Source organism: Diabrotica virgifera, chromosome 7 (genome assembly GCF_917563875.1).
Source record: "Diabrotica virgifera virgifera chromosome 7, PGI_DIABVI_V3a".
NCBI classification, from domain to species: domain Eukaryota; kingdom Metazoa; phylum Arthropoda; class Insecta; order Coleoptera; family Chrysomelidae; genus Diabrotica; species Diabrotica virgifera.
This window is the reverse complement of record NC_065449.1, coordinates 36,132,780-36,146,526: the sequence shown is the minus strand read 5'-3', so window position 1 is coordinate 36,146,526 and position 13,747 is coordinate 36,132,780. Positions and strand designations below refer to the sequence as shown.

The following is a 13,747-nucleotide window of genomic DNA, read 5'->3' as shown; positions in this document are numbered from 1 at the left end:
AAGTAAAATAATTTGTGGAGCGGTAACGATTAATTTAAGTTGCTAATTAGGGGGTGGTCTTCCCGATTTTTTTTTTGCAAAAACAAAAGGGACCATCTTTATTTTAAGCGTAACTTGCTTACATTTAATGCTAGAAACTCTTTGTAAAAACAGAAATAAAGCTTTTTTTAAACACTTTAAAAAAGTTATAATAGATTTTCCCCAAAAAGTGCTTAATTTTTTGGATATTTCACGTCGAAATATTCTATTTGAAATTTGGTGAATATGAATCTATTTTTCATTGGCTATAACTCTGGCTCTACGAGATCCAGAGATCTAACGCGTACACCATTTTTTTACTTTTTTATTGGCAATATTTTTGCTAAGAACGTTTTTTTCGACAAAATACTTACTTTTTGAGTTATTTGCGAAAAACCGTCTAAAAAATGTGGTTATTTTGTTGAAAAATGAACATATTCATTTGCAAATATCTCGAAAAGTGTTGACTTGGCGAAAAAGCTCTATAGAACAAAAGTTACTTAAAATTAGTCAGTTTACCCATTTCCGGACTTATTTTGGACATATATTTTTTCACCCCCAAAAAGGGGTGAAGTCACCCCCAGGGCAAAAGCACACATCGGCACAATATCACTTTTTTTCTTTGACATGTTAGCTATGTGTGTGCCAAATTTCATGTCAATCCAAGCGGTTCTTTAAAATTTAGAGCAAAAACCGTGAAAGAATGGACTAATTAACAATAAATAAGTAGCTATACCTATCAAACTTTGTAATACGCCATTTTAAAGCTTTTTCGAAGATGTTTGTACTAAGAAAAGCATGTCTTAATGTTTTCCATTGATTCTAATAAAAAGGAAAAAGGCCGTTTTTTGACACTAAATTGTTTATAAATAAAAATGGCCGCCAGATCCTACGCAGGAAATAGTTACAATTTGTTCTTATAGGTATTACCTGTCGAAAAAACGCTTCAGTACACTGGCTGTTGAAGTGTCATGGAAAAAACCTTATTACCCTGGAGTCTGGACTATTTAGTGAATTGTGAATAAGGCAGATGAAGTTAAATGTTAAACATACTAAAATATAGTAATTACCTGTGTGTGAACGATGAACTTGGTCTGTCTTGATCAAAGTGCCGTTTCCTGGAAGACGAGTGCAAGTAATTTGGTTCTATTTGTTCGCTTGTAATAGTACTTGGTTTTGAATGAGGAGGATGGTGTAGATCACGTCTAATTTGTAATTGCGGCATCGGAGTATGATGAGATTCTAAGTCTGCTTCTTTCAATATTTCGGAACAGTCTTCTTGACCTGGATCTAATAAAAAAAATAAGTAAATTGTAGCTCATTATCCATTATTATTACAAATTATGAATGATAGAGTCAGATAAAGGTATATTCTAGTTCTAATAATAACAAAGAAATTTTTTGTACAGTTTTTCCTAAGAAGAATATCTACATTAAAACTGTGCATGTCACTTATTCGCGCAGTTGTTACATATCGAAGTGTAACATCCACTCTACATCAGCGCAAAATAAATAAGCTGCTGGAATTTAAAAGGAATGTTGTCAGAATGATATTTGGCCCTCAAACAAATGAATGACAGGCGAGTGGAGAAGGCGCCGCAATGCTGATTGGTGACTCTGTATCTGATCTTACCTCTGATCTTACCATCCATGTAGTAAGATCAGAAGAAGACAAAATGGTAAAGATGTTTTTGAAAGACCAGATAGAAGATCAGTAGGCCATCCCAGAAAAAGATGAAAGGATGATGGTGAAGGCGATTTATCTAGGATTAGGGTACAACTGAAAGAGCAAGATCGTAGAAGATAAAGGGCTATAGTGGGTGTAGCGAAGACTCACCCCGAGTTGTAAAACCAGACAAGGAGAAGAAGAAGATTATTTTCGCTTCACTAACTCGAATGGTTTTGTCTTCTTGAACCTTATTTCTATATCTGTTTTGTCGAGGAGTCGGATAACCTCGATATTCTCATGTTGAAGTAGACGTTGTTTATGTCTGCTGGCACATTTGGCAATTATTGAAATAGCAGTAATAAATATAAATATAAATATAAATATAAATATAAATATAAATATAAATATAAATATAAATATAAATATAAATATAAATATAAATATAAATATAAATATAAATATAAATATAAATATAAATATAAATATAAATATAAATATAAATATAAATATAAATATAAATATAAATATAAATATAAATATAAATATAAATACACACACCGGCAAAATTAGCCGAACACGTTAAAAATGGGACATGTTTGATGTCTCGTATTTCATAAACCAGTGGTCCGATTTGAGTGATTCTTTTAGTATATTATAGCCTTATTATTTAAGAATATCGGTGTAGTAATATTGTTGCTAAACAGGTAAATGTCATTTTATACCGGGTGTAACAAACATACTGTGTTTTTTTCTTAAAGTTCGGAACACTCTGTGGAATATTCCAGCATATATAAAATATTAAAATTAAAACTCGATTGTAGAATTATGCTTTCTTAACATTTTCTTTTCTGATTCATTTGCTTATGTTGGAAAATAAAAAAGTTATGTGCTTTAACAACAAGCCATGTTTTTTTATCAATAAATCTTCATAGTAGGAGAAAATGTATGTAGAGTGGAGAAAAGTATGCTAAATTTGCAATTACTCGAGCGTTCTTGTGACCTGGAGTGGATTGTGAAGAGTGGGTGCTACAACCAAAAAAAGTTAAGTTAAGTTTTCCATAAAGTGTGGGACTCTCCATTTTTCAATTTAATTTTCCATTTCCACCAATCGTTTTTTCCGATTATAGCGCTATTTATCCATAATAGGAAAAAATGTTGCGAATAAAAGTTGCTTATTTTTACGTCAAGGAACCAAATCTGCAATAAAAATTGGGGGCTCCTATTTAATATTTTAATGTAGCCCCCACCCCACCTCCGTGGGAGGTCGTGTTTGGTGCCATTCGGTAGATTTTTGAAAAATATTGAATAGGTGTATTTTGCAGTTTTACTATCTGATGTTCATTTCGCAAAATATCGCAGGGTTCGTATTTATCATTTTTAATCTACCCCACACCCCTCTCCGTGGGGTGTCACGAGCCCCCACGGAGGTGGGGTGGGGATTTAATTTAAAATCTTAAATAGGAGCCCCCAATTTTTATTGCAGATTTGGATTCTTTACGTAAAAATAAGCAACTTTTATTCGACATATTTTTTCGAATTATGGATAGATAGCGCTATAATCGGAGAAAAATGATTGTTTCAATGGAAAATTAAATTAAAAAATGAAAAGTTCCCCACTTTATGGAAGAACCTTTTTCTGATTTTAGCACATACTCTTCACAATCCAATAGGTTCCCATAACGCTCGAGTAACTGCAAATTTAGTATACTTTCCTCCCCTACTATGAGGATTTATTGATGAAAAACATGGATAGTTGTTAACGCACATAACTTTTTTATTATCTCACATAAGTAAATGAATCGAAAAGGAAAATATTAAGCAAGCCTAAGTCTACAATCGAGTATTAATTCTAATATTTTACATATGCTAGAATATTCCACAGGGTGTTCCAAACTTTAAGAAAAAAACACAGTATGATTGGTACACCCGGTATAAAATGGTATTTACCTGTCTAGCAACAATATTATTACAACGATATTCTTAAGTAATAAGGCTATAACATACTAAAAGAATCACACAAATCGGACCACTGGTTTATGAAATACGAGACATCAAACATCTCCCATTTTTAACGTGTTCGGCTAATTTTGCCGGTGTGTGTATAAATATAAATATAAATATAAATATAAATATAAATATAAATATAAATATAAATATAAATATAAATATAAATATAAATATAAATATAAATATAAATATAAATATAAATATAAATATAAATATAAATATAAATATAAATATAAATATAAATATAAATATAAATATAAATATAAATATAAATATAAATATAAATATAAATATAAATATAAATATAAATATAAATATAAATATAAATATAAATATAAATATAAATATAAATATAAATATAAATAAAGCAATAATAAAATAATTGTTCAACGCAGCTCCTTAGTACCCTATTCTGAAACCTATGTATTACTTCAATGTTGGTGTTTTACTGGTGCTGCATCAGAGCTGTCCGCTGTATTTCCATTCTGCTCTTAGTGTTTGTTTGTAAATTAGTAGTTTGTTACTAATGGATGATTTCGAATTCCTTCCAAGCATCCAATTCCTCTTTCTAAATTTGATATTAAGTTTTTGTCTCTTCTTTTTAATGTGTACTTTCCAACGCAGTCTTCAACGCAACCCGGGGTATTTTGCAGAATCTGCAACAGAGACCTGAATGTTATCTATTCAAAGAGGCGGATATGGTTCTCTCTTATAGGCTGAAATTGATAAGTACGGATTTTGTACCATGAATTTTAATTCTCCATTTTTTTTTGTCCAATGAGTTATTTTATTTAATGAGATCTGCAGTTTTCTTGCAGCGAAAGTACCTATCATATCTTCTTCAAGGTCTTGAATATCATTAGTGTATAATAGGTAGAGTAGTGGTCCCAGTACACTACCTTGCGGTACCACCACTTTGATTTATTTCATCCCAGAATAGGCCTCGTTTAGCTCTGAAGAATCTGGTTAAAATGGAAGATTTCAATAATTAAAAGTATTGTCTTGGTAATACTATTTAGTTTGTGAATGACGCCCTTATGCGAAAGCTTAAGCAGCATCCAGAAAGACGGCTGAATAAACTTTCTTTCAAATGTTGAATGGGTTGCATGTGAGAGTTCATTTTAAATGAAGAAAAAGACAGACGTACTCTCAATCATTTAATTGTGTACTTCCGACGACCGGTTTCGCTCTCTATAGGTTGCAGAGCATCATCAGGTCAACGGTTACAAGTCACTAAATGCTACAAATAAAACCAGAGTTAGAACAATGTCTGGTTATAAAAGATGCTAAAGATCCATAAGATCAAGCCAATGTTGAACAACATACATAAAATAGTAAAAACAGCAGACAAATACATATGCATGTAAAAAGGGGGGGGGGTAGTAACAAACGTCCCCAAGCTTACAAACACATGCAGATGTATACTGTCAACAATCATGCAATTATAACGTGTCGTACTTACGTTCGGATACAAGGAGCTATAACCTCATTATTCCATAACATGATGTTTCTGCTTAAGTTATGCTAACGGGATATGGTGGAAAAGAAGGAGAATGTTACAAAGGTAAACAAGTTTATAGTATTTGGGATTTCTTGAGGGTGAAGAGATAGTTGTTGAGAGACAACCAACAAATCTGTGTCTAATTCTTGTGTTTGTGAAGTAAAGTAGTGGATGTCATATGTACAATTTTTTTAAATGTTTACTGTTTACAAAAATTTTTTGGAGGTTTTATTGGTTTTAAAGATTTATATATATTTTTTTTTATTAAAGAGTTTGTTTTTATTATTTTATTTATATTTATTAACAGAATTATATTTATTAATGTGTGTGTTAGTGCAAGATTGACAACGTTTGTTCTAACATACATAATACTCATTCTACCCGTCTGTATCCAAACGTTGTCAAATCTTGCACTAACACACACATTAATAAATAGAATTATGTTAATAAATATAAATAAAATAATAAAAACAAATTCTTTAATAAAAAAAAATAATAAATCTTTAAAACCAATAAAACCTCCAAAAAATCTTTGTAAACAGTAAACATTTAAAAAAATTGTATATATGACATCCACTACTTTACTTCACAAACACAAGAATTAGACACAGATTTGTTGGTTGTCCCTCAACAACTATCTCTTCACCCTCAAGAAATCCCAAATACTATAAACTTGTTTACCTTTGTAACATTCTCCCTCTTTTCCACCATATCCCGTTAGCATAACTTAAGCAGAAACATCATGTTATGGAATAATGAGGTTATAGCTCCTTGTATCCGAATGTAAGTACGACACGTTATAATTGCATGATTGTTGACAGTATACATCTGCATGTGTTTGTAAGCTTGGGGACGTTTGTTACTACCCCCCCCTTTTTACATGCATATGTATTTGTCTGCTGTTTTTACTATTTTATGTATGCTGTTCAACATTGGCTTGATCTTATGGATCTTTAGCAACTTTTATAACCAGACATTGTTCTAACTCTGGTTTTATTTGTAGCATTTAGTGACTTGTAACCGTTGACCTGATGATGCTCTGCAACCTATAGAGAGCGAAACCGGTCGTCGGAAGTACACAATTAAATGATTGAGAGTACGTCTGTCTTTTTCTTCATTTAAACTTTCTTTGCTTGCAGTGCTCTTTCTTTGCCTAATTTTCATTATAACTTCTTTTGGAAGCTGTTTTAATATTTTCCTGTTACCAGAGGCGCTTTTGTATGCTTAATATTTTCATTTAGCTCCTTTTGAACTTATTTAGGAGTAAAATAAATTTGATTTCCATTTGATCTCCATAAATGTTGATGTCAGTTTCTCAAGTTTATCTTCTCCGTTTGGTTGGAATATGTTTTTTAAATGTTCTGCAAAATGTTTAGTTTCTTGTTAATTTTTTCTAGGCCAGCTACCATCTGCATTTATTAATGTAGGGTCATAAGTAATAGTAATAATCTGTGATGTCATATTTCGATTTGCTTAGGTAAACTTCAATAGATTCATTTTTATTTCTGTGGCTTTCTCTTCTGACTTTTTGCATTGTATTGTCTAGTTTTGTTTTATGGGATAGATATCTGGTTTGTTGCCACCTTCGTCTTGGCTTCCTATTTTCTGAGATTATATCTCTTATTTCATTTAGGTAATTTTTTCCTTCTATTCAAGTTAAGATGGTTGGTGTATTGTTCCATGTTGCTTCTTGGATCTGTTTTGTGAATAGCTCTACTTCGGAGTCAAGTTGTTTAACCGTTTTTAACTTCACAGAAAGATTATTCATTGCTCCCAGTTCTTGTTTGAAGCTTTCCCAATCACTCCCAATATAGCAACTTTTGTATCACTTCTTCACTGATTGTTAGTTACAAGGATGGGAGAATCCTCTGAATTTATATCCCCATATCCCATGCCTCTTCTATTTTCAAAATGGTATGCTATATTGCTGAATATAAAAACGCAATCAAATCTGGTATTTTGTTCACATCAGTCGGCCAGTAAGTCGGCGTTCCAGTGAATAATATTGCATTGTAATTTCTTGTTTACAAGACAAGAATTAATGATTCCACCAATTTTTACTTTACATTTTACTAGAAATAGATTACCTTGACAACCCATTACGCTTGAAATCCAATATCATTATTAAATATATTTACAAAACGTTTAATTGGTAATCATCTATATAATAGGCATATTCAAGATCAATATATTAATTAATTATGCAATTGTACATAGCTTTTAATATATTTATTTATAATACCTAGAACACTGTACGTGACTATAATTTACTGAAACTAGTTTTACGTCTTTGTATGTATGTTTAAGCGGAAGTAATCAGTGTTAAGAGGAAAAACCTAAGCAACATAAATATATCTATATTTATTTTATTTTTTATAAAATAAATGTACTTATATTGAGTGTAGGGTATAGGGGAAATTGACGAATCCAATCCAGCTATTCATATTTGTTTATATTTTTGTTTTTCACTTCTTGTTGCTAGTTCTTTTAATAAAACTTGATTTTAACAACTTATTATATCTGATCATTTCATTCAACTACGGAGGAAGTTCTCTTGTAATAACAGTAGATTTTTTCATTTATTAATGTAATCCTATGATTAACCAGCATTTTATTTTTAACCTAGGCTTCTACTTTACTGTCCTAGGTATTCCCAATAGTTTACCTTAAAATCTAATAGTCATTGTTGCACACTTCACTGTTGTGGCTACGTTCACTACATTTATACATTTATCACTATCAACTATCACACAAGTTCGGGATACAAAAAAATGGTACAGCAGCAAACGTGTTAAAATAGAAGAACTGCAGAAAAAGAAGCACACGTTTAATATGTACAAAAATGTGCAAAAAATAACTGGACCATATAGGTCAACTGCAAGTAGTTTACTTGCTAAACAAGGAAATGTTATAGTAAACGAACAAGACAAACTGAAAAGATAGAGGGACTATATTGACGAACTATTTGATGACGAAAGAACATAAATTCTAAGTCAAAAATATATCGACTGATTCAAACACAACCTTCGATGAAATGGAAGAATAGAAGAGTAACTGGTACAGATGAAATTTCCAGCGAAATAATCAAACTACTCAACAATGGTAAACATCCTCTTATAAACCTCTTCAAAATATACGAAACAGTGCATATACCAACAAACTGACTACTGTCAACATTTGTATGATACCGAAAAAATAAACGCTAAAAAATGTAGCGATTATCAGTCTGATGAGCAATGTACTGAAAATTTTCTTAAGAGTACTGCACTCGAGTATTTACAACAAAATAGAAGTACAATTTAAAAGAAACACAGTTTGGCTTTAGAAACAAACAACGTTGGAACCAGAGAAGCATTATTCAGTTTGCAGGTCATGGTTAAAAGATGTTGGGATATAGAACAATCAGTATATATATGTTTTATCGACTTCGAAAAGGCCTTTGACTGGGTAACCCACGGCATACTGATAGGTGTCTTGCAATAGGTGGGATTGATGGCCAAGACCTCCGTATTATCAAACATTTGTAATTACGTATTTTTTATGGGAAATAAGCCACAATTTTACTAAAAAATGAATTTATTAACGTTTCGAAGCCCAAATCGGGTTTCGTTGTCAAAATACAAAATACTATTAAAATAAAACAAACATGTTGTTGCTAAGTAAAAAAATTCTTCTAATAATTTATTTAATCTGACTCATTTATATTGGCAATTCAGACGTATATTATACATTTTAAAGTAGAAGACTTTAAAACGATATCGCCAATATTTATGAGTTGCGTTCCTGGGACGACTTTACTAAAAGATAGTTCATTCGATTACATGAAATCAATCCCAACTCAAGAATATCCGTCGCAAAAAGATCATAGCATGTGATCTGTCTTTAAAAAGACAACCAAATGCAACGATGACAGTAAAATTCTCGCGTTAGAGATTCCATAGTAAATCACGAGGGAAAACCAGGAAAAAACCTCGTGATACTATCCCGACATCGTAAGTATTTGGTCTTACATTTAATCTACCTTCAAAAAACTAATACCAAATTCTGACTTTAATATGTTTAAATTATAAATAATATTAATATTACATAGATATACAATAAGTAATACTAAAATATAAAATTTGTACTAACTCGATATGTTATTGACTTACTAATCGTGGTATTTTCTTTCTATTGACTTCCTCTTTCAGTATGGGTAACCACATCCTACTGCATTCTACCGAGGAATTTGCGACACAATTGGTTTCATTTAGCATAATTAGAGCCGCTTCTTTGATTTTTCTCTTTTTACTATCTGATTCTTTCAGGACTATACTTGAATCTCTCCACTGAACTCTATGTTCATTATCCCATGCGTGGTGACATATCTGAGATCTATCAAATTCTCTGTTTTTAATATAAGACTGATGTTCACTTATTCTAACGTTTAATGGTCTTGATGTTTCACCTAAATAAAATTGTTCGCATTCACAAGGTATTCTATAAATGCAATTCTTTGTTCTTTCTTGTTCATTGTTAGGTTTAGTTTTAGATAGAATAGATCTCAATGGGTTTGTTGTTTTGAATGTTGTTGAAATGTTGAATTTATTTCCTATCGTTTTAAGTTTCTCGGATAGTCCTTTTATATATGGTATTGTTATTTTCCTCGTATTATTTCTTGTGAATGTTGTAGGATCCCGTTCTAAGTTGTTCTGTTCCATTCGATCTAATCTTGTCAATTCCTTATTTATAAACGATAAAGGATAATCATTTTTTAATAAAACAGATGTTAACAATTGTTTTTCTTCTAAAAATGAATTTTCGTTAGAACAAGTAATTTTGGCTCTATCATATAAGGATTTAATGATTCCCTTTTTAACGTTGATGTTGTGATTTGATTTGTAATTGAGATATCTGTTGGTGTGTGTTGGTTTTCTATACACTTGAGTCTCATATCCAGTATCCTTCTTTGAGACTAAAACATCGAGGAAAGGCAAAGTGTTATTGTATTCCTTTTCCATTGTAAATTTTATTGTCTCTTCTTGATCGTTTATAATATTCAGGAATGTATCCAACAATTCTGATCTATGAGGCCATATTGAAAACACATCATCTACATATCTCCACCATACTGTGGGTTTTAAATTTTGTTTAGAAATGATATTAGTTTCGAAATCCTCCATAAATATATTAGCCAATAATGGAGATAAAGGAGAGCCCATTGCTAGACCAAAATTTTGTTTATAGAATTCATTATTTAGTTGAAAATAGGTATTATTAGTACATAATGTCAATAACTCCATTATAGCTGATACATTTAGTTTTGTCCTAGTTGTCAATGTATTATCATTTTCTAACTTCGTTTTAATTATGTTTAAAGTTTTATCTAATGGCACATTTGTAAATAAACTGTTTATGTCAAAACTTATTAAAATATTATTTGGATTAAATTCAATATATGTTAATTTGTTTAAAAAATGTTGTGTATTTTTTATAAATGTGTCATTATTATTTGCAAATGGTTTTATAATATTTAATAAAAATTTTGAGAGCTCACTACAAGGAGAATTGATGGTACTACAAATGGGTCTAAGTGGAATATTCGCTTTATGAATTTTCGGTACTCCATAAAAATGTGGTGTCTTACTGTAATGAGGTGTCATTAATTTTCTTTGATAGTACGTTAGATCTTTTTTAAATTTGAATAAAGTTTTATAAATTTTGTTTTCCAGTGTCTTCGTTGGATCCTTCGTTAATTTGGTATAAGGTCCATTTGTAATTAGATCTGTAATTTTGTCCTCATATTGTATTTTATCCATTATTACAGTTGCATTTCCTTTATCTGCTGGTAGGATTGTTATGGAGTCATCATTTTTTAAAGTTTTTAAAGCTTTCATTTCCTCTTTGCTGATGTTCTGTTCAATTTTATTAGATTTTTCCAATTCAAGTTTACATAGTACCCTATATTGTTCTTTTTCATGATTTGGTAAACACTGGGATATTTTTTCCACTGAGCTAATTATGTCTAATTTTGGAATAGATGGATGAGTAACAGCATAGTTTAAACCTTTTGACAATACTAAATTTTCAGTTGCATTTAAATTTCTATTTGATAGATTGACAACTGTCGCTAATATGTCATTATTTCTATTTAGGTTATCAAAAGCATGTAAACTATTTTGTTCTAAAAGAATATTAAATTTATTTAAATGTATATTTCTTTGTTTTTGGTATGCATTTTGATAAATTATTTGTAAACTAAAAGTAATTCGATCAAAATCAGAATTTGATATCATTCCAAAAAGCAAATCTTCAATACTTACGATGTCTTGTTCGATAAAAAAATAAATTTGACCTATGAAATTGTAACCTTTCCCGAATCATCGATAAACTGGCTCTATGTAGAATATTTTGAAGTCTTCTGCTTGAATATGCTGGCCGTAACCTCAAGCCCTTTGGTATTAAATTGTTGTTTCTACAATTTTATTTAGGTGAAACATCAAGACCATTAAACGTTAGAATAAGTGAACATCAGTCTTATATTAAAAACAGAGAATTTGATAGATCTCAGATATGTCAACACGCATGGGATAATGAACATAGAGTTCAGTGGAGAGATTCAAGTATAGTCCTGAAAGAATCAGATAGTAAAAAGAGAAAAATCAAAGAAGCGGCTCTAATTATGCTAAATGAAACCAATTGTGTCGCAAATTCCTCGGTAGAATGCAGTAGGATGTGGTTACCCATACTGAAAGAGGAAGTCAATAGAAAGAAAATACCACGATTAGTAAGTCAATAACATATCGAGTTAGTACAAATTTTATATTTTAGTATTACTTATTGTATATCTATGTAATATTAATATTATTTATAATTTAAACATAATAAAGTCAGAATTTGGTATTAGTTTTTTGAAGGTAGATTAAATGTAAGACCAAATACTTACGATGTCGGGATAGTATCACGAGGTTTTTTCCTGGTTTTCCCTCGTGATTTACTATGGAATCTCTAACGCGAGAATTTTACTGTCATCGTTGCATTTGGTTGTCTTTTTAAAGACAGATCACATGCTATGATTTTTTTGCGACGGATATTCTTGAGTTGGGATTGATTTCATGTAATCGAATGAACTATCTTTTAGTAAAGTCGTCCCAGGAACGCAACTCATAAATATTGGCGATATCATTTTAAAGTCTTCTACTTTAAAATGTATAATATACGTCTGAATTGCCAATATAAATGAGTCAGATTAAATAAATTATTAGAAGAATTTTTTTACTTAGCAACAACATGTTTGTTTTATTTTAATAGTATTTTGTATTTTGACAACGAAACCCGATTTGGGCTTCGAAACGTTAATAAATTCATTTTTTAGTAAAATTGTGGCTTATTTCCCATAAAAAATATGTAATTATAAAAATGCCACAAGGAAATAGCTTCAGAACAACATTAACAAACATTTGTATTGGATTAATGTGAATATGTACATACGAATTGGCCACAACACAACAGAAGCAGTGGAAATACAACGTGGAGTGAGGCAAGAGTGTATTCTATCGCCTCTACTTATTAATATCTACTCCTAATTTATTTTCAAAGAGACCTTAGATAGCCCTTCTACTACAACATATATATTTCTCGCTCTTACTCATTCGAAAGGTACTTCTCTCTCTAACACATTGATTTCCCTATCTTGATAGTCATAGTAATATAGCCCTTCTACTTATTTACTACTTGTTTACTACTTATTTATCTACTTATTTACTATAAATTTATTTTTAAATTTTCTCTGGCCACAGATATAATAGTCTCTGGAATTTTATCCTACTGTTCTATGTTATCGTCAGTTCCAGAGTTTTGCAGTAAGATATAATTAACTGGCCGTCCGTGTTTTGACATAGTTTCACCTATCGTAGATATCCAATTTTTTGTGAATTTTCTGAGATGATATTTTTCTGTAATGTTGTGACTTGATGTTTTTAAATCTAATTTTAATTTTAGCTGCTGCAGGATTATGTCGCAACGAAATATCAGCTTCTAGGTGCGTTTTTATCAGACTTCCAAACTCTATAATGATAATTTTTATCTTCTTCTTCTTATGGTGCCTATTCGTTTCGAATATTGGTGATCATTCTGGCAATATTTATTTTATTAACTGATGCTGTTAATTTTATATCTACTATTAATACGAATGCAGTCTATCTGAATTTTAAATATCTTCTATTAGTTCCAGTTTTGCCAACCTCAAGCTGAACCATCTGTTTTTACAACTAGATATTCAGTTTAATAGAATTCGATTAAATATATTTCCATATCTTCCTACATAATCTGTATTTTCCTATAAAGATGATACTTCTCCTATAATAATGAAAATAATCAATCTATAAAATGCGACCTAACCAATTTTTCGCTTTTTTTAGTATTATTGCAGTTTGAGAAGAGATTCATAAAGAGAGAGCATTTCGTCGGTATCGATAGTAAAAACAGACATATTTCTTATATATGTATACCCAACCAAACTTATATGGAAGCACTTTGTATTGGTAGATAGTATGATATAAACCATAGTCAAT

The 13,747-nt window shown here is 30.6% G+C and overlaps 1 protein-coding gene across 1 annotated transcript in view; it reads right to left on the bottom strand.

The window, feature by feature from the left end:
• LOC114329696 (protein bowel-like) overlaps nt 1-13,747 on the bottom strand; it is a 210,074-nt gene that overhangs the window by 16,868 nt on the left and 179,459 nt on the right. Inside the window, exon 5 of the mRNA XM_050656788.1 lies at nt 1,089-1,308. Within this exon, the coding sequence (XP_050512745.1) occupies nt 1,089-1,308 (220 nt within the window). The remainder of the gene's footprint in view (nt 1-1,088; nt 1,309-13,747) is intronic.